Source organism: Podarcis muralis, chromosome 3, assembly GCF_964188315.1.
Source record: "Podarcis muralis chromosome 3, rPodMur119.hap1.1, whole genome shotgun sequence".
Taxonomy (NCBI): domain Eukaryota; kingdom Metazoa; phylum Chordata; class Lepidosauria; order Squamata; family Lacertidae; genus Podarcis; species Podarcis muralis.
The window spans coordinates 99,770,445-99,796,960 of NC_135657.1; the positions used below are offsets into that span (position 1 = coordinate 99,770,445).

The 26,516-nt window shown below is 42.9% G+C and overlaps 2 protein-coding genes across 8 annotated transcripts in view; one reads left to right on the top strand and one right to left on the bottom strand.

Annotated features, from left to right (window-relative positions):
- FKBP1B (FKBP prolyl isomerase 1B) overlaps positions 1–26,516 on the bottom strand; it is a 61,484-nt gene that overhangs the window by 34,273 nt on the left and 695 nt on the right. For 5 of the 7 annotated variants that reach the window (XM_077926401.1, XM_028722370.2, XM_028722369.2 and 2 more), the window contains exon 2: positions 26,039–26,152. Coding sequence is in view for 2 of the 7 variants with exons in the window: in XM_077926400.1 (XP_077782526.1) it covers positions 1,821–1,970 (150 nt within the window). In the remaining 5 variants the exon portion in view is untranslated. Of the gene's footprint in view, positions 1–1,820; positions 2,159–26,038; positions 26,153–26,516 lie in introns of those variants that run through there. The other 2 variants (XM_077926400.1, XM_028722367.2) reach the window with 2 other exon arrangements.
- Positions 7,398–24,268, top strand: WDCP (WD repeat and coiled coil containing). Its single transcript, XM_028722361.2, has 3 exons — positions 7,398–9,426; positions 18,775–18,895; positions 23,445–24,268. The coding sequence occupies exons 1-3, from the start codon at positions 7,516–7,518 to the stop codon at positions 23,609–23,611; spliced, it is 2,199 nt and encodes a 732-aa protein (XP_028578194.2). The 5' UTR covers positions 7,398–7,515; the 3' UTR covers positions 23,612–24,268.

A 26,516-nucleotide genomic window follows, 5' to 3' on the forward strand; every position in this document is an offset into this window, starting at 1 on the left:
CCATGCGTCCGGATTTCCCCGGACATTTTTAGTGATTTCTGCCACAGACACTGTTTCCAAATGCAGTATTCCGGCTATGTCCAGGAAATTCCAGAGGTATGGCAACCCTACTTGAACCCACAATCCTGAGATTAAGAGTCTCATGCTCTATTTTCTGAGCTATCTAGTCAAGCATCCTTTTCCCATGGTGGCCAATCAGATGTCCCAGGGAAGCCCACAGGCAAGACAAAGGGGCACTTATTCACCTGCCAAAATCTGTAGACTATTGTCCACAATAATTATATTCACCAGTCAGGGGCTGTAAATCTGGTGAAACTGAAGAGTTATGCCTGGCTGAACACGCTGTAACCATTTTAGAATGAGTAGAGCATTTGAGGTTTTACAGGATTCTTCCTCTGTGCTGTGAGCTGGGCTAAATTGCCATCATTCTGTTGTATGTTCTCAAACCGAGCTGCACCCACGACAAAGACTTCTTCAGAGTCAGTGTCTGGCTAATGACTAAGTGGCACACATTTCCTTCATGGTAAAAAGCTATCTCCACTTCATGGCAAAAAGCTATCTCCACATGTTACTGTCAGCCACAAAACCCTGCTAATCCCCATTCACTGGTCACCCCCACCCCATTACAACAGGAGTTCTTTGCTTTGCTTTGCTAGCTCTGCAGTTGCAGCAGCGGTCTCTTCAATAGGAACCTTCTCCAGGTTTTCACAGAGGAGCAAGCCTGAAGCCTTGTCTCTCTCCTGAATGGAGAGGCTCACATTTTAAACAGGGAAGTACAGCGTACTATAATTTGCTCTTGTTACCAAATTACTTCACTGCGCTTGGATTTATGCAGCTGTCAGCAAATGCCATTTAAATATCCCTAATCGCTTGTGGCTGCCGATGCTGCTGCCAAAGAAACAGAAGACTGCAGCCCACCGATCCACAGAGCCCTCTGGGCATTTTCCCTCATTATGTTGCTCAGGACAGGCACCCTCCACCATATTCTAAGCCAGGGAGTCTCAAGTTTCCCCCCACCTGACAGCAGGAAAACACCGCTCCCATCCCCCACCATATATATATGTAGGTATATTTGCATTTAGCATTTTTCCCACGCATTTTGCCTTTTAAAATTCCTGTTCTAAACATCCTGTAGGTTCCACTTTCTCCGATCCTCCCTGATTCAATCTCCTGAGACAGCCAGAGAAAGAGACAGTCACCTACCCATTCAGCTCTCTGACCTCAAATATCCCTCTGAAATGATAGGAAATCCGATCCCTTCGTCAGCCGCAGTTGGGCTGAAATATACTTTACGAGCTTGGCAAGGTGGACAAGAGTGATGGCCAAGGCAGGAGAGAGCCAAAGAACCACAGGGTACTGACCAGGGTGTGGAGAACAGGAGTACGCGCTGCACCTCAAATAAGGTACCCAGAAACCCTGAACACCGCCTGCATTGCACTGAGCTGTCGGTGGAGCCTGAGGCTCTTAAATCTCAGTGTCGTGGGTTCGAGTCCCACGGTGGGCAAAAGATTCCCGCATTGCAGGGGGCTGGACTGGATGATCGTTGGGGTCCCTTCCAACTGGACAATTCCAGAACTGATGTTGCTCCACCGTTACCAGGAGCACCTACTTGGTACCACTCCCTGGCCAAAAAAACTCCCCTTCCAGTTCATTCATCGCCTTCTCCCAACCAAATCTCCTCCTCTCCTCTTCTGAGGAGCCAGAGGCTCCACCACCACCACCACCCTCCTTTCCCCCATAGGCACCCAGCTCCTCCTGCAGCTGCTTTGCCCTGCCGCCCCTCTCTTCAACCCGAACCCGGGGCGAGGGGGGCACCGCACCGTCTCCCGGCGTGATGGTCTCCACTTCCACCCCCATGGCCGCCGTGCTCCCGACGCGGCGCGCTCCCGCTTAGCAACCTGCTCCGCGCACCACGCGCCGCTGTCCTCCTCGGCCGGTCCCGGCTTAGCGAGACCCTCCAGCCGGCGCATAGCTCCCCGCCCCTCTCCGCAGCTGACGGACAAGCGCCTCCGGAGCTGCCCATCAGCCCACCCGGCCAATGGAAAAGTGGGGAGGGGGGCTGCAGGCGCCGCCGTCGCCCAATCCCCCCGCGAGGTGGCGGAGGGGAAGGCAGGGCGAAAAGCCTCCCGTGGGGAGGAGCTGGGCGGCGGAGTAAGAGGGCGGGGGACCGCGCTGCAAAAAGATAAGACAGGCAGGCAGGGTGCGCAGCTTGCGGAATGAATGCAGTCCTGTTTCCTTGGGGGAAGCAGGCGCTGCTCCTTTGGCAGCACAGAGCCTGGCTTGCCAAACGCGGGCGTGGAAACGGCTCGGCATTTTAAGTGGGAGTTGGGTGGCCATATGTCATGTGAGATCCCTGCATTGCAGGGGGTTGGGCTAGATGATCCTCGGGATCCCTTCTAACTCTGTGAGCCTATGATTCCATCCAGTCTAGAGCTTTTACAGTATGCACTTTTTTTATGCACGCTCCGTCTCCCTCTTCTGCCTTCAGGGACAGCCTCCCTAGCCTCCGTGGGGCAGCGGCTTGCCCCGTTGTCCCCCGAGCTTGTGGGGCAAGCTTCTCCCCACCGCCAGCCTCCAAACCAGGTCGGGGAATAGCGGGATGGCGGCGCTCCGCCTCCCCGCTGTCCCCCGAGCTTGTGGGGCTGCCCAATATCTGCCCGAAGCCCGGGGTGCGCTCCGGAGCGTGCCCCGTGCTTCGGGCTGCAGGCTGCCGCCCGCAAGCCTTGTGAGCCTGCCGGGCTCGCAAGGCTTGCGGATAGCTTCCTGAAGCCTGGAGAGCGAGAGGGGTCGTGCGCACCGACCCCTCTCGCTCTCCAGGCTTCAGCGAAAGCCTGCATTCGCCCCATAGGACACACACACACATTTCCCCTTCATTTTTGGAGGGGGAAAAGTGCGTCCTATAGGGCGAAAAATATGGTATATCGCCAAATTGGAACAAATGGCAACAGATTGCTGTTTGTTCCGATTTAGCGCTAAAGAGCACGTTTTCTGGGGGAAAGCAGTGCAGGAAAGGCAAAACAACTCAGATCCATACCTAGAAAGCACAGGACAAGTGGAAAACTGCTCAGATCCATGCTTTCTAGTCACAGGGCAAGCGGAAGTGCGGATGAGCCCTAAGTGTAAAGCAGTTTCCTAAGAAACTGAGAAAGGAGCTTTGCTGGAGCAAATCAAGGGTTCATCTAGTCTTGCATCCCACAGCAGCTAACCAGAAGTGTCATGGAATTTGGGTAAGGGATGTAGCTTGGATGCATTTCACAATCCCTGTTTGAAGTATTGGTGCACACTATTTATTATTTCTTTTTTTTTTTTAAGGAGGATAAGGCTATCAATGGCTGATAATCCTAAAGGCTATATACTGCCTCCATGATCAGAGGCACTGCACCTCTAGATGCCATTTTGTATGTGCTTATGTTCTCTAACCAAAGGTTTTTCAAGGTTAGAATTGCCTTATATATAAGAAAGCAAAATGCGCAGAATCCTATGGCAATATCAGGCTTCATACAATTCCTAAGCGCAATAGGACTATAACAACTGTATAATGCAAGTGACATATATAATAAGTGACTGAGATTTCTGCCTTCACTATTTACAAAGAATTAATGCTGGAAATTTTCCCAACCCTTCTCTTGCTAGTTTAATTTAATTTTCACTAAATCAATTAAAGAAACAGCCCATAAAATCACTTTGTTTTATTCTTATTTCTTTTAAATCACTGTCCAGGAAGATTTACTTTAATATATACTGTTTACTTGCAAAAAGGGTTTGGAAACAAATACTTTCATTCCTCCATCCAATTCCTCCCCCCCCCCCCCGGTTCAATAATTCAATACTGTAAGGTTTTGAGGTCCTCTCGGGGTCTGCCCCTGGCACTCTAAGTGGTAGAAAGCTTTAAGACAGATCCAGTCCAATACATTTTGCTGCCTGGGGTGAAGGACAAGATGACAGCTCCCTCCCTTCTTCCATGTACTGAAGCCCGCTAGACTGACATTTGAATAATCCTTCAGCCCTGGTGATGGGACAGCATCCATCACTACATGAGGGCAGCAGGCTAGCTTAGGGGCTGGAGAGCAGGTCACATAGCACAAATAGCTATGTTCTTCACCTCACTGTTGCCGCCTGCCCATCACCACCTGCCACTTGAGGCAGATGCTTCACTCTACCCAGTGGTAGGGCTGGCTCTGCTTTAAGAGACAGTGCAAGGAAGGAGATTAGATAGGATGGAAGCCCTCCATTCCTCCAGGAGCTGTTAGCTCTACACACGCAGAATGTGCTGGTCCCATGGGTTAATCGTGAGGCAAGGTCAGAGTCCAGTCCGAGGTCAAGGGTGCCATATGGAGGCAGTCCGTCAAAGCTGAAGCTGGGTGCAAGGCAGGGAGTCAGGTGAGGTCAGGTGCTCCGGCAGGAAATCAGGACAGGGTGCAGGCAGAAACTGGCTACCAACAATGTTGCTCCCGCAACTTGGGACTGGGGCTGGCTGGCTTCTACCTGCCCTGAGGCATAGGGCGGCCCTGGTCCACAGGTGACTCGCCTCTCTTGCGGGAACTTAGTTCCCTCCACCTCTCTGCCCTGAGCCTCTGCAGCTCAGGAGAGGATGGAGGGTTACCGGACCCAGAGGCAACCTCAGCTTCCCCTGACAGGGCTGAGAGTGGAGCACCTGCAGGCAATGGGTCCTCCATCACCTCAGGAGCCAGAGCAGACTCAGCTGATGCCCACACCTGAGGATCCAGCACAGGTGAGGACCCTTCAGGCTCAAGCCCCAGCCCCAGCTCAGCTGGTTCTGGAGGCGGGGAATCCTGTGCAGGCTGGGATTCCTCAGGTTCAGCATCTGAGTCCGAATCCCAGGCCATCACAAAGAATGAACTGGCATGGGAGCACTTTTTGACAAGCAATCCCCCTCTCCCTTATTTAGATGATGTAGTTCTTTATGGGGAACTGCCTTCAGGCACCACGCCCACTGGCAGACCAACACTGTGTTACAAAGATGTCTGCAAATGTGGCATGAAGGCTGGCAACATCAACTCCATGATGCCTGGAGACAGTCAGGTCATGTATCCATAGCAGTGATCAGAGGAGGAATGACCACTGGGAGGAGCTTCATCCACCCCAGATGCAACAAAACATGTCTCCCCCGTATCGGTCTCTACAGCCACAGAAGGCCCTGTAACCTTTCAAGTTTGACTTCGCCCCCAAGGCGCACTATGCCAACAATTTATGTGGAAGACAACAGCACCATCTGCCTTGCTTAATGTCTGAATCAACTTACAAGCACTGAGTCATTTATTGGTGCATTTGGATTTCTTTCAGCATGTCCAGTCTGTGACAGACAGACAGACAGACAGACACACACACACACACACACACACACACACACACACACAAACACAAACACAAACACACCCTCCAAGGGTAAAAATGCTGAGAAAAGAATTTGGATGTGAGAATGCTCTCTCAAGTATTGTATTGCAATATGTAACCTTCTACAGAGTGACATAGTTTTGATAGCCCACATTCTGCACAATGCACAGACACTACACACACAAAGTATTGTGCAGAAGCGGGGGGCCTGAACAAAATGTGTTTGTTTTCAAGTTCTTTTTGTAACTTCACAAAGAGATCAAGGCCAAGCTGTGGAAATCACTGTAATAGTCCTTAATAAAAAGGAAAGCGTCTAGCTTAATTTACAAGTCACGGCTGCAGTCTGATACATGATTTACTGACAAGCAGCCCAATGCATCGAGGTTTTGTGTATTGGGCTTATGTTGTTGTTGTTGTTGTTGTTGTTGTTGTTGTTGTTATGCATTGTTGCTATATTTCACCTATGCATGATTTTACCCACATGATACTGTATATTTGAATTTAAATTATGTTCACAATATTTTTGTGAATACATTAAAAAAAAACCAAGAAATAAAGATTTCAGGTAAAAGGAGGAGGAGGGTTGAAGTACTTCTCTACATTTCTGTGAAATATTGGGCTGCTTTAATTGTGCCTGTGAAACTGTCAGAGGCGCCATCTGGTGGCTGCTTTTACTTTTGTGAATTGATGTACTACTCCAGCCAAAGATACAGAATTGATGTACAAGCCATAATGGGATCTTGGATGAAGTGCATTTCATTTGGAATTCCTTCTGCTCTCTTGTGGGAAAGAACAGCCTAACTGCTGCACTGGGTGCCTTTTGTGTCAGTTAGTGGGTGGTTACTTTCAGCTCTATGAATCTGTTATTCTAAATAAGGTCAGCAAGATGGGAGGCAGTTGAGACAAGGGAGTAATGTAAAACATGGACAAGAGATGAACTGCACTGCTTTGAGTTGGCTTCTGCAATATCTTATTCATAGCAAGAAAGAAATTCATTGCAAAGCCTTGCATCTTTTAATCATACAGTATTGTGAACATTTATTTCTCGTATTCCTTCTAAATGCTGGGATTCAGCACTCAAATGCGTGAAATAAAACTAATAAAGATAACAGTGCTCCTAAGCATGTGCAGAGCACATTTCCTTCACCAGAAAGTAATCACAGGTAGCCCATAAGCATCTTTAATTACCATCAGTGCTTCAAGATAGTATGACTTGAGGCCCAGGTTTTCTCTTTTTATGACCCTTCAGTTTGGATTACAGAATAAAGTGAGAAAAGAGTAAATACAGAAGAAGAAAAGTCTGGAATCAATTGGTCTGCCACTCACAGAAACCAGCACCTTGTTTCTGTTGCTCTTGCTTTTGTTTCCTGTCACTCCAATTACTTGTTTGGAACTACAGTGGTACCTCAGGTTACATACGCTTCAGGTTACAGGCTCCGCTAACCCAGAAATAGTGCTTCAGGTTAAGACTTTGCTTCAGGATGAGAACAGAAATCGTGCTCTGGCGGCACGGCGGCAGCAGGAGGCCCCATTAGCTAAAGTGGTGCTTCAGGTTAAGAACAGTTTCAGGTTAAGAACGGACCTCTGGAACAAATTAAGTACTTAACCCGAGGTACCACTGCACTGGCAAAACTGAGTACTACCCTTCTTTCCTTATACTTCAAGAATGTGATTAAATATTCTTAGTGTTCCCTTCAGGGGCTGTGAAAGAAAAAGTGTCAGGTGATTATTTTTTGCTGCAGCTGCATTGCTTGCTAGTGCGTAAGAGCTTTCCTCCATTCAGTGAAGAGACCGTTATTCACTGAAGGTATTAAACTGCTATTTTAAAACACAGGCCCAGCCCTTAAAGAGTTAAAAATAGGCTTCCAAGAACATGTCATCTCAGAGAACAGTAATTAGCTAAACCTTATTAGATGTCACATGTGTCTGTGAGAGACACACACAGAGAGAGCGCCTCCCCAGAAAAGAGTATGGTTAGAGCAGCTTTGATGTAGATCTATACATCAGCAGAGCTACATCGCAGAAGACGCTTGAAAGAAAGGGCATTGCCATAGGGAAATCGGTCTTCGGTCAAGGAGCATTTGCTTTGTCAAGCTGTTCTGATGAATCCTGTGGAAAATCAACTTTGGAGCCAACCACACTAGCGAGGAGGGCTGAATAATGGAACTGGGGAAAGCGAAGCTGCTGAGAACAGGCCTTAATGCTTTGCACCAGGCCATACACCCTGCGCATGGGATTGCGTGGACAGATGGCAAGCAGGTGGCACTGACTGCCCTGCACTTTCACAACAAAGAACTGCGGTTTGGCGACTCAACTGTTATTGGTCAGTTTGAACACGTCCATGGACTTTACTGGAGCCCATGTTACTCGGCTGACACGCCAGCTCTGCTAGCTGTTCAGCATAAGAAGCATGTCAGCGTTTGGCAACTGAGCCACGTTGCCTCGGAAAAGAATAAGCTCCTGGTTTCTCAGACCTGTGAAATTGGCGAGCCTTTCCAGTTGCTTCCTCAGGGATGTGTGTGGCACCCAAAGAGGGACGTTTTGTCTGTGCTTACCAAAAGGGATGCTTCTGTTTTATATGCAGTTCGTTCAGACAACTCCAGGATTAAAGCAGATATCAAAAGCAGTGGTCTCATCCACTGTGCTTGCTGGACTAAGGATGGTCATCGCTTAGTTGTTGCTATAGGCAGCGCTCTTCACTCCTATATATGGGACGATGCCCAGAAAACATTAAACGCTTGCTCCTTTTGCCCAATATTTGACGTTGGAAGCTACATTTGTGCTATTGAAGCCACGTTGGATTTTCAAATTGCTGTGGCTACCGAACTCCCCCTTGATAAGATTTGTGGCTTAAATGCAGGCATCACATTTGAATTGCCTGTAGGAACGGAAACGGGTTCTTTAACTTCGCAGTCTACACTGGTGCTTGGGGATGAGGAATACTCTATGGATCTGCGAAGAAAGTCTATAGATTCAGACAAATCAGTAGCCGTTGATTCAGTAGCTTCATCTTCCTCGGGCCCAGTTGATTTAACCCACATCCTTTCAAATCACCGGAGATCTGATCCCAGTCCTCTCATTCCTTTGAGAAGGAAGGATTACCCTTCAGGAACCGGCCAAGATTCGTCACACTTGATCTTAGTGACTTTTGAAGGAAAGGTAACCACAACCAGGAAAGTCAGCATTCCAGGAATTTTGGTCCCTGATATAATTGCTTTTGACCTTAGAGCTCAGATTGTGGCAATAGCTTCCAACACTTGTAACATTGTTTTGGTCTACTCTGTCACCTCATCCTGCATGCCCAACATTCAGCAAATCCAACTAGAGAAAAGCGAACGACCCAAGGGTCTGTCCTTTTTGACAGAGAAACTCTTACTAGTTCTGATAGGGAAGCAGAAGTTCACTGACCCCTCACTTATCCCATCATCTAATTCTGATAGATATATCATCCGACTGATGATCAAAGAATTAATATTTGAGGAAGAGCCATCAGCAAAATCTGATACCGCCCACAGCCTGCCATTCAGTTTTGAGTCCTCTGTGAACATTCCTGGGAAAAGAAAGTATTTTGAGAATCTTGCTGCAGAGGATCACATTGTAGGGCGGGAGCTCTTAATCCCAGGCAGAACGATTATTCAGTCACCTAGTGGCAGGAGACGAATGCTGGAAGAAGTGAAGAGTCCTAGTTATGAGCAAAGTTCATCATCTAGTGTGAGCGATTTTGATGAGAAAAGAGTCTTAGGTGACCCATCCATTGCACTTGAAACTTTGGATGCAGAACCAATTAATAGGTCAGTAGCCCTATTTGGTTTTGGAACGCCTACCAGGTTTTCCAACAGATCAGTTTCTTCTAAAGTGATGCAGGAAACTTTGAATTCTCCTAAAAACAGCAGCTTGGCTAATGAAAAAGGAGCCAGTCAAATATCCAGGAATTTGGAAAAATTGTGTGGCAGCTTCAATGACTTACAGTTGAGACTTATGGAACTTGTAGATTTCACAAAAAATGGAAAGAGACTATCTGTAGCTTACCCATCTTCTCAAGAACCACCTTTTGTTCACATCACCTACCAGGTAATTGATATACCATTCTCCAAAGTAGTTTGTTCTTAGAAACTTCATTACAGGATTTTGCTTAATTAGTAAGTTTCACATGAGCTTCATGCTGTGCTTGATTTAAATGGTGAAATGATAGTTATTAGGAGCAATGGTTATGTCTGATATTCTGCACAGGAAAATCCAGACCTGTGCTTCCTTTACTGTTCAGCTTAATTGTCATTGATGTATTATATATGTCCATTTGTTCTAAGTCATCTGTTTCCAAATCTTAAGGCATATTTTTTTACTACAAGAGATTGCTGGCAGCTCTATATGTGGCTTTTGAAATGCTCTGAATCTTTTTAGAGAGAGAAGATATCAGACCAGTGGCGTAGCGTGGGTTGTCAGCACCCGGGGCAAGGCAAGTAATTTGCGCCCCCTAACCCGTAGATTTGCGCCCCCTCACCTGTGGATTTGCCCTAATCCCAGATGTTGCGCCCGGTGCGGCCGGCCCCCCCTGCACCCCCCACGCTACGCCACTGTATCAGACCAACCCCTGTAGATAAGAATATATAAGCTTCAAAGGATCATGGGTCTCACAGCATAAAAGCATTCAGGAAATATGGGATATTAATATTTGATTACATAATGAAGCAATTTAAGAAAATCAAAATCCATGGATTAAGGTTCCTGTTTCCTCAACAGCAATTCTTTTCTCCTCCCTTGCTTTTTCATGAAATAATTGTCACTATTTTATTAATTTGATTGCTAGTCAATGTTGTAGTGTTTTGTGGTACAACACTAATGGCAACAAAAATTAGTCAATAATTTAGATGTGCTGCATTAAGCAAGCTGGAGCATAAAAACCATTATTTGTATTTCTTTAATAATTCAGAGTACCTTCCATTAATATATAAAATATAGTGTAGTAGCAAGGCACATATCTGTCTTCCTCCTTCCACTCTTTTCTAAGAAACTTCTGTAGAATTGCTATTGATTTTTTCCTAACAAATTTTATTATTATGAAGCAATAGTTTTTTTTAAAAAAAAATCCTATGATATGAAGCTTGACTCTGTACTCTCTTATTCCGATGACCCAGGCAGAAAATTGTGGTGTGTTGAGGATTTGGGGGCTGCTTTTAGATTAGAGGTATAGCAGTGGAATTATTTTACGCTTTTTGTTTTGCTGTGAGTTAATTTTATCTAAACCAGTCCATCCAGAGTGTAAATGAGATATTTGCTCTGGGAGCTGCTGCTGCTGCTTTCGCTGCCATTAATCCTTCCAACTCATGGTTGACTTTTCAACTACTGTTGTTGCCTTCCTCTTCCTCCTCTTCCATTCCACCCCACTCCACCCACACAACCACTCCAGGGGTGCATTTTTCAGGCCTGGATAAAGTCACTTTGCCAGCCTTTAAGCACAGCTGCTTTTAAAGCAGAAGCTACTCAAAGAGTAGGGCTATGTACCTGTCATGGGGGTGCCTTATTGCACCCCCTCAAAAATATGCAGCTGGGGCCATGCCCCCCGGCTCCCCCCCACACCTATGCTTCCGTTTCCCAGTGACCAGGCTCAGCCTTGCACATAGGAGCCAAAAAACCACAAAACTTTTTTGAGGGGGCCAAACCCCCACAAAGTTGATGGGCATTCCCATTCAAATGGTGTGTGTGTGTGCACTGCATCATGTGATTGATTATGCAGAGTGGGGCTTACCTGGGCCCCCACAATATTTTATTTAAGTTGGCACCCCTGACCTTGCCATAGCTGTCAACTTTTCCCTTTTCTTGCTTGTGAGGAATCCTATTCGGAATAAGGGAATTTCCCTTTAAAAAAGGAAAAAGTTGACAGCTATGGACCTTGCACCTGGGATAGGTATAAGTAGGAACCTAGATACATCGGGCTGGTCTGCACCGATGGCTCTTTGATGAAGATTGTCATGTCAGTAATCTCTAACGTGCTTTCCCCACACTGAGTTGTGGGTTGTCTTTTGGCTCAAGTAACTTAAAAATAAATAAATGAATACATAGATGTAGTCTAATACAAATTAATGCTTTGCTGATGGTAAAAAAGGAGAGGCCTTGGGGAGCTCTAGGAGTCATGGCTGTACAAGAACCCCCCCCCCCTCTCTGACACAGCTGTACAAGTTAGTAGGGATTCCTGAATGGGTTGGATGTGAACAAAATAAATTGTGGAGTGTGCCTGATAGTCAAGGAGGAGGGCTGAAGCAATGGCTGAAATGAAATGAAGGGAACTGCAATAAGTTTTTTCTCCAATCTAAAATACAGAAGCCTACAGTACAGATAATAATGCTTTTTGATGAAGACTTGCAAAGTATGAGAATGCTCATTCATGGTGAGCCATGAATGCAACAGACATGTACTTTTTTGTATGTAAATAGCAGCCAAGAATCTTGATTCTGCCTGACACAGTTCAGCAATTTTGTGGGAAGCAATATTGTGGGAGAGAAAGTAAAATTCCTGCTCTCTTCCTCTAATGGTCCCAAGCCTGCTTTGCAGTGGTTGCATATGTTAATTGCCTTCATGCAGTTAACATCCCTTCAAGTTTGGCCCTTAAAAGCACTATATATATAATGGAAGCATGCTGTTAGTCCAAATGGACTAGCATGTTCCCATGTGACATTAGACTTCAGTGAGCCCACTACCACGTAGTGTAAGCTTCTAAGATGGGTTGCTGTGGAAGGGCTGCGTAGGTGCCCATTGATGCAGCAAACCCCTGTTGCCCACTGCTGACTACCTTGACCCTGTTAACCCACTCATCTCACTCCTTGATGGACCCTTGGACATGCTTTGCAGGTGGGTGGGGTGGTAGTGCTTGGCTCCAATCCTGCCCCATGTTAACCACACTGCAATGGCCAGCCCAAAGGCCCAGGTGAGTGACTAGTGTCAGAAGCATGAGTTGTCAGGGTCACACCATTAAGCAATCGGTTCTTCTGACCAGATTTTTTTTTTCCAAGCCGGAACGCACCAGAACTCAGTTCTGACACCTCTCAGGTGGGCGACATTGCCATTATAAGAGAACAAGGCACCTCTTTTTCTAGAAAAATAGCACTGCTTCTGACCATGCTGACCCCTTAGGGTAGACCTGCATACACAAGCAGTGGTGCGAATGTGAAACATATACGGCATATCTTCTGTACCATTACTTCGCCTCCCAATGTAACATTCAAGAGTCGTTTTACATATTGTGCAGAATAATGATGACGATTGTGCTTGTTTACTGCAGGGGAGCATTAAAAAACATAACTTGCCCACTTGCTGTCCAATTTTTTTCACTTAATTTAAAGTGCACCTTTATATTATTTGGGAAATCTGTAATTGTGATCTTCTAATAGCAGTCACAAGGGCCCCTGAATCAGATTGGGACTCTTTAAGGAGCGCACACAAACACACACACATTTTCTGTTTTCCCAGTTACAATACAGAAAGGGGGGGGGGGGAGATGCCATTTGTCCTGCAGGACAGGCTCACAACATTTTGCAGTCTACTTTAGAAATAAAGCAATATTTCTACAAACATATTCTTTTAACCAAAGCATCTGAATGAAAATAGCTAATTATTTTGTGAAAATTTGTTTCCTACTTAGCAGCCTCCTCCCCAATCTGCAATCCTAGGATAAATAGGCTGGCCTGCCTTGTTCCTGCAATGTTAAGGGTTGTTGAAGCTATGTGTGTAATCACTATATAAATCTTTATTCTCATTGTACAGTTCAGTTAACATGGAAGTATAGTCCTCTCCCACACCTTGTATCTAAGCCTGAAACATAGGAAGCAACCTTAGATAGAGTCAGATTTGGGCTATGTAGCTCAGTGTTTTTCAACTAGAATATATTAATATATACAATGGTACCTCAGGTTACATACGCTTCAGGTTACATATGCTTCAGGTTACAGACTCCGCTAACCCAGAAATAGTACCTCGGGTTAAGAACTTTGCTTCAGGATGAGAACAGAAATCGTGCTATGACGGTGCAGCAGCAGCAGGAGGCCCCATTAGCTAAAGTGGTGCTTCAGGTTAAGAACAGTTTCAGGTTAAGAACGGACCTCCGGAACGAATTAAGTATTTAACCCGAGGTACCACTGTAAAAGTAAGAAATTTTGCATATGGAAGGTGAGAAGTTAATACACAGCTTATTATGTGATCCCTGAATCATCAGAGGTGCATAGTGGTTTGGCACTATTTTGAAAATTCAAATAAAATCCTTTACTTACTTAAGGAAAAGTAAATTACAGACATGTATAATATAAGATGATACTAAAGAACCAGGGAAGGGAATCAGAAGTGAAGCAACCTGTTCCAGTACTGGATCTGAGACTTTTTGCATGCAAAGCATGTGCTCTGTTGCAAAGCTGTGGCCATTCCCAAAAGATGTGGGGAATCAGAACTGGACACAAAATGTAGTGCAAACCAGTGCTACTCAAAGTAGTGGTCTGTGGCACCAGTCTGCAGGCTATTGGCCGCTAGTGAATACACCACAGGCTGGGTGGGATGTTTCAGGGACCAAATAAGGTACTGATCCCTGGTACATTGGGGTGGGGTGGGGGGAATTGCTGGTCCACAATCTCAAATAGCTTGAGAAGCACTGGTGCAAACAACACATGCTAAACACAACAATAAGCACAGAGGTCCAAGCAACAAGTGCAAGCACACAATTCAGACTACACATTAGCCTGATTACTGCTTCTTCCTTATAATGGTACCCAGCCATAGGATGGGGTGATCTATAGCAGAGGGGTGCTTAGCCACCCTTGCTGGTGTACCCTCATTTCATGCTTTGCTGTGTCTTGTAGAGTGCAAGGCTTTCGTTAGGGAAATAAACAAAAATCAGTGTGTGTGATGAATTAATTTAGAAGAAGAAAAAACAGTTGTGGTTTGGGCAAAGTTGACAGAGTTGGCAATAATGTTTATAATGTTGTACTGTTTTAGTGTTGTTAGCCGCCCTGAGCCCGGCTTCGGCTGGGGAGGGCGGGATATAAATAAAATTTATTATTATTATTATTATTAATAAGTGTGTGTGCCATGAGCAACTGAGAGAAGTTATTGTAATAATGCATGTCTCTAAGTTGGTAAGGCAGAAGATATTTGGTATAAACAGCTATTACAATGTCCTATTTAAGAGACACCGAGGAGCTGAAGACATTTAATGTACAGCATCGAATCCTCTTTTTGCTGGCAAAGTGATAATTTGCTCCACCAACAGTAAATGAAACAGAATAGGAAGGTAAATTTAGGGAAGCGTGTTAAATGTACACAATAAAGTTGAGAAAGATAAGAGGCAAACTTGTGATAAACAGTGAGAGAGTAGAGGACAGAGAGGAAGGAGAGTCTGGAGAAGTCAATAAACTGAGCCAAGGAGCAGGTGAATCATCACAGAGGTCATCTTTAATAAATCCACAAACCATTCTTATAATCGGGAAGGCAATTTTGAACTAGATTGAAAACATAAAAGGAGTCGTGAAAACTGATGAAAGATGAGGGCGATATGGCTCAGCTTTATAGTGTGATAGACTAGTCAGACAGTTTTGAAAGCAAGATTTAAAAAGCCTGTTAAGAAGTGGAAATGCAGTAGTCAAAACAGGGGATTAATGCTTGGAGGTATTAAAGCCCAAGAGGACGGGGTGAAGAAAGGGCGCGTTCTAATAACGTTCTGATGAGGCTGTGCACCCACAAATAGAAATTCTGAATGAAAAACAGTACTGTGTATTTCAAAATTAGAAGCACAGACTTCTTATTTGGATGAAAGTCCTGGTTACTAATTCTATGATGTTCTATAAAAGTTCCTTCCTCTCTAGCTGGTAACCTGATTAATCATTCAACTAGACTCTCTTCAGGGGATAATAGTGTTCTGTGTGGTAAAGAGCCTCATTACTGTGATTTATGTGTATGGTGTTAGTAGCTTGCTAACTTTTGCAAATGAGAGAGAGTCTTGTCTTTGAAGCTAAACAAGTAGAGAGAAGCAGGAGAGATCTTTAAAGAATGTTACAGTGGGTAGATTTGACAGGGGGGGCAGGAGGGTGCTGAGGGGGCCGCACAGTGCAGCTGAGACCTGACACACATGGTGGTGGCACCAGTCATAGTGCAAGAAAAGTGTTGCGAGCCGTGCCAAGGCACTGAAAGGGGCGGAAAGCAAGAGGGTGCTCCACCCCATCAGAGGAAGGCCTGACCAGCTGCCTGCTCTCCACGCGCAACCCATCCTGCCACCCAGGGGCTGTGCATGCTGCACACACTGCGCATTACCGGACCAGAAAAGAGAACCACCTCCCTCCCAGTCTCATGGCACCTTCGGGACTTCTGCAGCCCAGTTCTGCCTGGGCCAACAGCCCCTGCTGCCCGCCCCCCATGCTACGACTCCAATTATATTTATTTGCCAAGCATTTTCTGATCAGTTATAGTCTTGTCTGCTGTATCTGTACATTGCAATTTGTTTAATGTGGTTTGGTTGAATTGTTTCATATTGATATCGTACACCACCGTGATATTTTCTTTTGAAAGAAAAGTGGTATAAAAACATTTTAATAAAAATAATGATAAAATTGCATAGGATATGATAGAAATGACATACTTTTTTGGCAAATGGTTACTTTTACTCTTGTTATTCAAGAGGTTATGTTGATATAAAAATGAAATGAGGAGGAGAAATTTAAGGTGCCACACATAATGCCCATTCCACATTTGTAAGATCAACCTTTTAGTGTTGCAGCACTGACACTTTGGAATTTCCATCCATGTTGACATCAGGAGATGCCATCACTGTACGCTTTTTGGTCACTGCTAAGAACATTTTTGTTTAAACGAGCCTACTCAGATATGTTGATTTGTATTTTTATCTGTTTTCAGTTGTCGCTTATCTGAATTTCTTTGAATGTTTTAAATAGTTGCTTCTAACTGTGTTTACTGATAATTTTATTGTTTTATTCTTTTTGTAAACTGCTTTGAGGTTTTTTACACTCAAACAGTGTATAAATTTTATGAAATAAATAAGAAAAAAGTGTACTATCATAAGTAAGAAAACACAGTATTACTGAAATCTAATAGTGACTCTGGGTGATTGTACTGATGGTATAGCAAGATATCCTTTGATGGCTCATTCTTGATGGCTTGTGCTTCTGATGCTATTGGGGCAGTCATACATGATCCTGCTGGCAATAGCATTTGCACCAACAAAGATTATTTATTTCTTTAGAGCATTTGTGCTCTTTGTCCAAAGTCTCCCAGAGCAGCTTACATACAACAAAAACAAGACAGTCCCTACCTGCAGGCTTGGGGGAGGGGGGAAAGCTAACACACAAGTGGAAAGTAGAGTTGCCATACGTCCGGATTTCCCCAGACATTAGCGGGATTTCAAAGGCGGCATTGACGTCCAGGGGAATTTCCGAAAGGTGGACCTTTGTCTTGGATCTTAGGCCAATCAATTGAAAAATCATGTGGGCTTTCCTAAAAAATTTTTTGAAAAAATTGGGGTCTTCCTAAAAATAAAACCACCACTCAACAACTTTCAGGGTGTCCTGGTTTTTGAAACATGGCAACTCTAGGGGAAAGGGACAGGGAACAGAAGAGGAAAATCAAAATTCAGGCACCCTATTTGCAAATACAACCAACCTCTTTTAATCAGTTGCTTTTGATAACTTATACAACATTTTACGTGTTAAGAAAGCCCAAGCATAATGGGTTTTTCCTCCTCTATAAATGCACAGTCTGTCACGTAAGAAAAAATGAGAATCTGTGCCAAGGTAGTGGTTATTACCTGTCACATCCTCTCACAGAAAGTAAAATCTTCAACCATTCATGGTGCCTATCTCCCCTTTCCTTTACAATATTTCTATTCAGAATGTATAGTATGTGGTTAAGGTTTCAGTCTGAACTACTAGAAAAGATTTGGATTCTGTTTGCAGAAGCATAAAGCGAGCTTCTGATGAGGTGGTGAAGCTGTTGGTAAGGGTAACAACATAATGGCGTATTCCCACATGAAAAACTAGCATGCAGTGAAGGATAGGCTTTTGATCTCAGGTTCCTTCCCTGTGTACACAATATTTATTGTACAAAGGAGCATTCAACCATGCGAGACCCTACCTGCTTATGAAGTAGTATAAACCAGACACAGCTTTACCACATTTTCCTGCTGTTTGCGAGAAAACACAAATATAAAAATGGCCTTTAACTGAAAGAAAATGCACATAAGAGGAGGGTGCTTATAGGATTTTGCATGGTGCGTAGGTGCCCATTGATGCAGCAAAACTATCTGAGACGCTGACAGAGCAAGTGAACCTGAGTAGAAACCAGCATCTGTGCACTAAAGGAGATTAGGAGACATTTATTTGTACTGAAGGTTAATTAAGATGAGGAACAGATTACTAAAAGCAGAAACGGAAGATGCAGCTGTGAGTCTGCTGAAATGGAATGTTGGTGTAAGTTTTCAGTATCAGGATGGAAACACTGCAGAAGCACAGCAGAATGAGATCTATATCACTTTGATGCTCCTGATTATTTTCCCGTTGAAATGCCTGTGACACTGCATTTTATTTCTTGTTTAATATCTGGAGGACTAAATAGGATGTTGATGTGATTTACGGTTGGTGCTAAATTGAGAAGTGTTGCAAACAAATACCAATTACTTAGTGGTGAGGGAATAGGATGAGCCCTGGATTGGTTAGGAAGTAATGGGGTGAACTCCAAACAGTGTGATCCTCAGCACTTTTACTGAGAATCAGAGCATGTTGACTGGGGACTACCTTGTGTATTTAATGCTGAAGCCAAATGAGTAAAGGGGGGGGGGGGAGATTTAATAACAAAACCAGTCTCTTTATTTCCAAGCAGGAATGTGTGGGGTGTTAGGGAAGGGGAAGTACTTCTGGTGGGGAATAGGTCATGCTACTTCTGGAGTAGCATGCACTCAGCTCTCACCTGTGGCTCCTGGAAGTTGTCAGTATGCAACAGTGGCAACACCGCAGAAATTACTTTGTCTGGCTAAACCAGGTGGGGGTAGCCAATGGGTCTCAAACCCTCCACGTTACTGGTCCAGAACATCACTACATTTACACACATGCTCTTGAAGTCACCATCTCTAGCCTGAGATGACTGAGCCAGCAGCATTCAGAGACTCACAACAACATCTGAGTGATCCTAGCAGGGTTGTAGCCCCATACTTTGGGAAATCCTGAACCTTTCATTTTTTAAAAAAAAATACTCTTATAAACAAGTTGTTTTTGTGCTGTCCCCACCCATGTGGGGCATGTGAAAATATGGAAAGCAGAATATGGAAAGCAGAATTCATGAAAATTGCTGATTCATAGGGCTAATTAGCAATAATTAATGTAAATGTGACCAGTATTCTAACAAGATGTTTATCCCTATATGTTTATGTGCCTGAAGAAGCATTTTTCAAACGGAGCTATAGCTGAAGAAACAAGAACTGTTCTCCTGTGTGATGGCAAGGTTCATCTGAATTTAGTCCAACGACTTTTTGATCTGCCTATTGTTGAAATGAAACATGGTAAGTTCTCTATTACTATAATAATAATAATTTTATTATTTATACCCCACCCATCAGACTGGGTTGCCCCAGCCACTCTCTCTCTCTCTTTTAAAAAATGCAAGTGTTTATTATAATAGGTAGTACTTTTGGGGAACACAAGTTGTGCTATTAAGGGATTGTTTACATGTACATCCTCCAATGTGATGGAAGTTTAACTGAGTTCTATTCCCTCTCCTGGCAAGCTTATTCTCCTGAGTGCATCTCAACACTTGCCTGACACTGACCAAGCCCTACTCAGTTGGTTCACAGGTATCATGACCTATACCTACAATAGATGGTCAGTTTAATCCTCATGTTTTTTCAGCAGAATGTTGTTTCTACCATTGATAGAGACATTCTTGTTTTGTCTCAATGTCTGTCCTTAGTCATATATCAGTTGACTATGTCCAGAAATATGCTACATATTAGTAGGCTTCCCTTCTTGCAGCAGAGCACCCAATCAAGCTACTAATTCTCACCTGGATCTAATGTCATGTAGCATAAATGGGGAAGTTTAATATTTAGCATGATTGTTCAGCAATCCCACAACCAAAGCACGCTGGTTGCTGCCTTTGCTTACTGGATTAATTCGAAAAACAAAACTCATAGGAAAGATTCCCTAACAGGTTTGCTGGCAATTGAATGCCTTTCTCTATCAGATACAGACACCATATACTCAGTGATACTTAAAACAGGTGTATCAATTTGTTATGCTCTGGATTAGTTTAATCTACGCTGAAAACAGAAGGAGCTCACCAACATAATCTTCCAAACTCCCACCTTTGATTTACTTGTGAAGGTAGGGAGCAGTCAGCAAAGGAAAGATCTTTATACACTGCTTCTTTGTTCGTGCCTCTATGTATTCAATGATTTAACAACTTCAGCAGCAGCTCAACCATTTTCAGCCTATAATGTTGTCTGCAAGTAGCTTTATCATATACTGTAAATATATACACAATACATTGAGGACACAGGAATTGTCCACGCTTTTGCTTGTTCCATACCTAGAATGGGTCTGAGCAGTTTTCTACTTGCCCCATGCTTTCTAGCACGGGTCCAAGCAGTTTTGCCTTTGTACCACCACTTTCCCCCAGAAAACCCACTGTTTAGCATTAAATTGGAACAAATGGCAATCCACAGATAAATGTATAGCTGTTTGTTCCAAATCAGCACTAAAGATCGCAAAAGAGGTGGGGCAGATGGAGGCGTGGAAAACCCATGAGCACAGCAGGGAGGGGGCAGCTGCTCCCCAATCAAGTAAATAAATAAGAATAATTGACAGACCAATTGTGTCGCAAATAACTCAGTCCTGCACCCCCCCCCCTAAAATAAATCCTGGCTATGCCAATGGATAACCCCCAAGCGAGAAAAGACAGAAAGAGGAGAAAGTGGAACTAAACGGTAGGGCATATAGGAAGGGGTTAACATCACTAGTTTTTGCTACATCATTTATTTATTTAGTATACTCAAGAGATACAGTAAAATTACCCACTCTCAGAGGAGCCTGCCCTTTCTGTCTTGGAATGAGTAGTTGCTCTTGGCAACCTCCAATGAAGTCACGAAGCATCATGCTTACAATAGTAATAAGCATTGGACAAAAACACTCTCTCAGGCGTTTAGCTAATTATACAATCTATGTGGCCTTTTAATCTGTATGTGGGTTTTTTGTTTTGTTTGTTACCATGTTATGTATTTTCGTGTTTTTATATCACAAACCACCCTGCGATCCTCAATGGGCAGTATAGAAATCTAAATAACAACAACAACTTGAAGGGAAACATAGGGGCAGACACTTTTAAGATTAGGTAACTTTTGAGTGTTTTCATAGCTTTGCTTTTTGAATGCAAGTGAGAGTCCAACTTTAATTAAGAAAAAATATATATCTTTAGGAAACACTGCCCCAGTCCCATACAAAACACAATGTGAAGTTGAACATATCGTTTTGAATGTAGAATTTTAATTCATTAAGGAAAACTGTTCTTTCCTCCTTTTTAAAGAGTTATGTGAGCACTTAATCACCCATACTTTCATATACTATGGCTTAGATCAGGCATAGGCAAACTCGGCCCTCCAGATGTTTTAGGACTACAACTCCCACCATCCCTAGCTAACAGGACCAGTGGTCAGGGATGATGGGAGTTGTAGTCCCAAAACATCTGGAGGGCTGAGTTTGCCTATGCCTGGCTTAGATATTAAGATTAACTTTCATTCAACTTTCTTTAGGTTTTCCATTCCATACTCCTCCATGCTACCTTCTGTACCCCATAACAAGCCTCTCTGAAGGAGAAGGGTTGTTCTTAATAATGTTGAGAGTGGCAGGATTGCTGGAGGAGTGGAACTGCCCCAAACTGGGCAAAAACTGGTAAAAGCCACAGTTGTCCAACTCGGACAACTAATAAATCTAACTCTTTTGTTATGCTCTGAAATAAAAAATAATTATTGATATTATATTCTTATTAGGCCAAGCATGTTTAGAAATTACTAAAGCTTTTTAACCCTTCAGTCACATCCTCGCCTATCCAGATACTGTATACTTCAATTTATAATCTAGATTTGTTAAATGTTTTCTCCCTGCTAAAATAATTCTGTACATACCAACTCAGAAGCCAGCTGTACTCAGTTCAATAGGACTTACTCCCAGGAAAAGATATATAGGTTTGCAGCCTTCGTTTTTCTCTAGTAAGTTTCGAAAAACACGGTTTACTCTCAAGTGAATTGATTGCATTGCAGGCATAATAACATTTATCTGTACCCAATGCAAAGTGTTATATAAACTATTTTGGAAGTAAACCCCCCCCCCATGTTATACATATAAGGTTAGCGATGTAATTGCGTAGGTTTACATGACACACACAAACACCCAAGCACAGGGTAGTTTATAGAATCAAAAGTCTGTCCAGAATTAGAAAGAAAGCATTAACTGCAAAAGATTAAAAGTTCATGCTTGGTAACGGTAATCTTCTTATGACGCGACAGACAACACGAAACAGCAAAGCAACATGTGTAGGTGTTTAATTAATAGATTTAATGAAAAGAACTTTCTGTACTTTCAGATACAGTATTATAAGGAAACAACACATTTGTTTTGCTTTAATTGGTCAAATTGGAGTGCACAGTTTATTATTTCCCACCAAAGCTTATTGGGTACAAGATACCATCATCTATAAAAGGTAGCTGTTCTGATTATAGGCATGCACATTAAAAACACCCACCCACCTGCTCTTGGTAGAAATTAAAGCTAATGAAGTTCTAAAACACAAATGTCTTAGCTCCTTTGTTTTAAATTCAGAAATTAACTTGAACTGTGAATTGGATAGATTTGACCCATGCATAAAGCAGATCAATTGGCTTGGTTTGCACGTTATGGTAAGCCATGGTCTGAAACAAACAATGTCTTAGGGCTCGCCCACACTTCTGCTTGTCCTGCCACTTTCCTCTGGGAAACCCACTCTCTACAGCTGAATCAGAGCAAACATCAATAGGGTTTTCCATGGATTGACATTTGCTCCGATTCAGTGGTAAAGAGCAGGTTTTCTCAGGGAAAGCAGTGAGGCAAATGGAAAGCCGTGCACAGAAAGCACAGGACAAGCAGAAAACTTCTCTGGCCCTTGCTTTTTAGGAGTGGGACAAGCAAAGTGTAGACGAGCCCTTATTACCGTGACAATGTGCTGGTGCAAACACTTCAATTTTTGCCCACTCAGGTGCTCCCTTTGCAAAGCCAGGAGTACAAAAATAACAGCAATGTCCTAGCATTACTTGCAAAGCAGCACCCATTGTTTGTTTATCTCCAAACAAACCACAGGTGGCAGCCAAAGTTTGTTCTTGAATTACCTGTACATAATTATGATTTCACATGCAGAAGTTTCTCTAAACACAACTTGACTTCACTTGCATGTTCCAGCATGAGAAAAAATTCCACATGCCAAAGAGGTTTCTGAGAGTTTAACTTGAGAAAGTGTACAAGGAGCCTTTGAACAGACTTATGAGTTCAATCTGCCCCGCACAAACACACCAATTCTCCATGCAAAGCTAGTGGAACAGAGGGTAAAGTATACATGTTCAATATTTTTACTAGGAAATCATCCCTGAATGTTAAAATTTTTAGTTAATCCTAGAAAAGTCTTGATATGTGAGTTGAAATCATGGTAAATAAAAAACATAATAAACTGGTGCTTCATTGTCAGTTTTCCCCAGTCCCTTGGTGTACACATTTTCCAGTTATGAGGTTTAGTTGTTTCTTCTCCTGCCCCATTCCCCATTACCATGCCAGAGCTAGTGGAGCCAAATGAAAATACCAAAAAGGAAAGAAAATTACTGATAAATGGTTTGTCCATCTTGGTTCAAAACCTACATCAACATGGTTACCCATTAAGCTTTGCAACACTGTAGGAAGAAGAACCCATGAAAAAGACATGAACACAGCATGAATTTAGGGTGAATGCTAACATTTACGTAGGCAATTGCATTACCAACATAATAATGATTATACATATGTACACGCTGATGCTTTGCTTTCCCTTTCCTCTAGGTTCTTCTTGGATTGTTCTTACTGCAGATGGTGAAGGTTTTATACCATTAACATTTAAGGCAAAGCAAGAGATCATCATAAGGGAGGGGAGTGATAGTTTGGAAGCCTGTGGAAGTCACTCCTTCAAAAGAAACATTTCTTCGCAACCACCGAGCAGTGTGACATAATAAGGCAAACCAAAAAAAGATGTTCTTCAACATAAATAACTGCATGAGTAGAAAATGATCAGCAGGATTTTTGACTGCATTTTAAACTAAAACTCATGTGGCTTGTGTTCCATGGTAGCTAGTCCTCCTCACAGTAATCTACTGGATCAGATCTAGTATGTCATGTCTGTATCCACTGAGGCTACAGACTGAGATTCCTGGCACTGAAAAGGAGAATACTGAACTAAAAGTAATGTCACGACAATGGGTAAATATTGCCATATTCAGATTTGGTATATATTCTGTGCATGAAAAGTTAGCATTAATGAAGTTCATGTTTGCTAAAGAAAGGCTAAGTTTGGTAGGCTAACTTGCCCTAAGGATTCTGGGGGTGTGAAAAACATGCATTAGTTTGGAGTCTACACAATGCCAAGATGCTGGTGCAGAATGGTTTGGTCTGTTTTAATTTTTCATGTGGCAAAGCTTCTCCCTAGATTATACTAAAGAACTCCAAGAAACAACAAAGCAAAGAAGAAGAAAACACAATGGTGTGGTTACTAACTTCCAGTGAGTACAACTAATTCACAGGAAATGCCCATTGGCAGAAAGAAATGGAAGCAGATTTCACCAATATCCCCTTCCCACAGCAGCCTCCTGTGCCCTCTGTGGTGTAGTGGCTAGAGCGCTGGACTAGGACCTAGGAAAACCAGGGATCAAATATCCACTTAGCCATGAACCTAGCTGGTTGCCCTTGAACCAGTCACTGTTTCTGACCTAGAAGAAACATGAGCACCTTTGAGGAAAGGTGGGATATAATGGTAACATTAAAAAACTGTGGGACCTTCTGACATACAGGTAGCAATTTGGGCTGCAGAGGAAAAGGAGAACTGGCAAAAAAAATCACCTCCCCCTCTGGCCTGTTAGTTCTGTTCTAGGCAACTCTAGATCCAGTCCATATGTGTTTATTTTGCCACAAATGCAGTGAGATTGACACATGTGCATTTATTATACATGACATAACAAAATATATGTGTTCTACCTTTTCCCTACATGAAACTGAATTATGAAGCAAATATTAGACTGTACAGTGTTAATTAATTAATTACTTTTTTACACAATGCATAATGGTTTCTGTAAACCTTTTCCTTATTCCTGACAACCGCATTCATACAGTCTACATATACAATGAAACTCATATGTCAGAATATAAATTGTTGCTGAGAATCCCCTTCCAGTTGTTATTCTAGCATTTCAAGTTTCTCCCATACGTAAGACGAACTGGCCTATATTTCCACTCTGTCTATGAGCCAAACTGAATGTGACATGGAAGATCTCCTTTGATACTTGTATGCTTTTCCACATGAGACAAATCAATGCTTTGAGTGATTTAAATTAGGAAAATGATGTGTGGAGAAGGATTAAAAAGTAAAACCCTTTTCCTAGCACCATGGCCATGGTCCAAACTGGGGCGAGGGTGGGATTTACTGCTTTTAATTAGGAAAAAAGATGGACTATCCTATTATCATCTCTCTTACATTGCATCTAGTTTGGCTCTTAGTCTAAACTAAGTTTAGAGTGGCTCAAAGTCTAAGACGATTTATAGTGAAGTCCTAACAGATGGGGGATGGGAATTTTGTAATGCTTACAAAAGTGACATAGCTTTCCTCATAGCTTACATAGCTTACAGTGACATAGCTTACAGTGACATAGCTTCCCTCCCCAGAACATTGGAAATTGTAGTTCTGTGTTGCTGTGAAGGCTCCCACAGAATGTCTGTGCCCTTGGAAGAACATTTCCAGAGTTCTGTGGCCAAAGTAGGAACAGCTAAAAGCAATCAACCAATTTCTTTCTACCTGTAGCATTATACTGTAAAACAAGAATTCTTGTAAAACAAGAATTCATTTCAAGAATTTAATCTTGAAATTAAAAAGAAGTAACTTTAGATTATTTTTTCCAAAGCTTCTATTTTTGGACTTTTGATATGAAGGCAGCTTGTTTTCAATTACTGAAGATGAGGCGCAAAGGTGTGCACTACCAGCCTGATTATGAACGAACTACCATAATTTATGAGAGACTTTACATATATTGTGCAATGTGACATTCGCTAGCATATGTATTTTTTCTCTACTTGTATTATATTTACATAGTTAAAACAGAATTTTCAAGAAGTTATGCTGCATCTGTGCCAGCAAATATATATATTTTTATAAACACGAGAGATGTATCAACAGACAAATATGCAGATTATTAAATGTGTCTAATTCATGCCATGGAGTTATTATACTCGTTATTTGGAAGGAGGGACTTACTCATTTCCATACGTAGTGCATTGCTGCTTTTAAAAATATGATCCAGTATATTACCTGTGGTGGTTCATCCATATAGTTTGAGATACATATAAGGGAAGAAACTAGCCCTTTCTCCTCTAACTGTAATTCTAAGTCTTACCTCTTCTCCCTCATTGTGGCTTATTCAATATTTGCTCGGAATATTGTTCTTCCTTCCGCTACCGTCCCTTTGCTCCACCACAAGCCTCCAAGAGTCCTTGGGATAAGGCTGCACCTTTTCACAAAACAAAAATGACAGGGGGTTTCATTCTGACATTGATTTGATATTATTTCTAATCATTTCTAAACAAGGAGAAATGCGTTAAGTCTCTTGCCGCAAGAGCAAGAGTCCTGCCGCCCCTTAAAGACTAGCAAATATCTTATGACATAAAATGTTCACCATCAGATTGTTATCCCCTTGTTACAGGTAACACAACACACATGGTAATGTATGAAAATGTATACACGGTACGTGTGTGAAAAGAGCTCAGAAGTACTGAAAAAGCACAGACAGCAATAAACCACGGGGATTCATAAACGCACAGGGAAAGTCAATTCATCTGAACCCGATCTTATTAATAGCAAAAAGGTGAGACCTT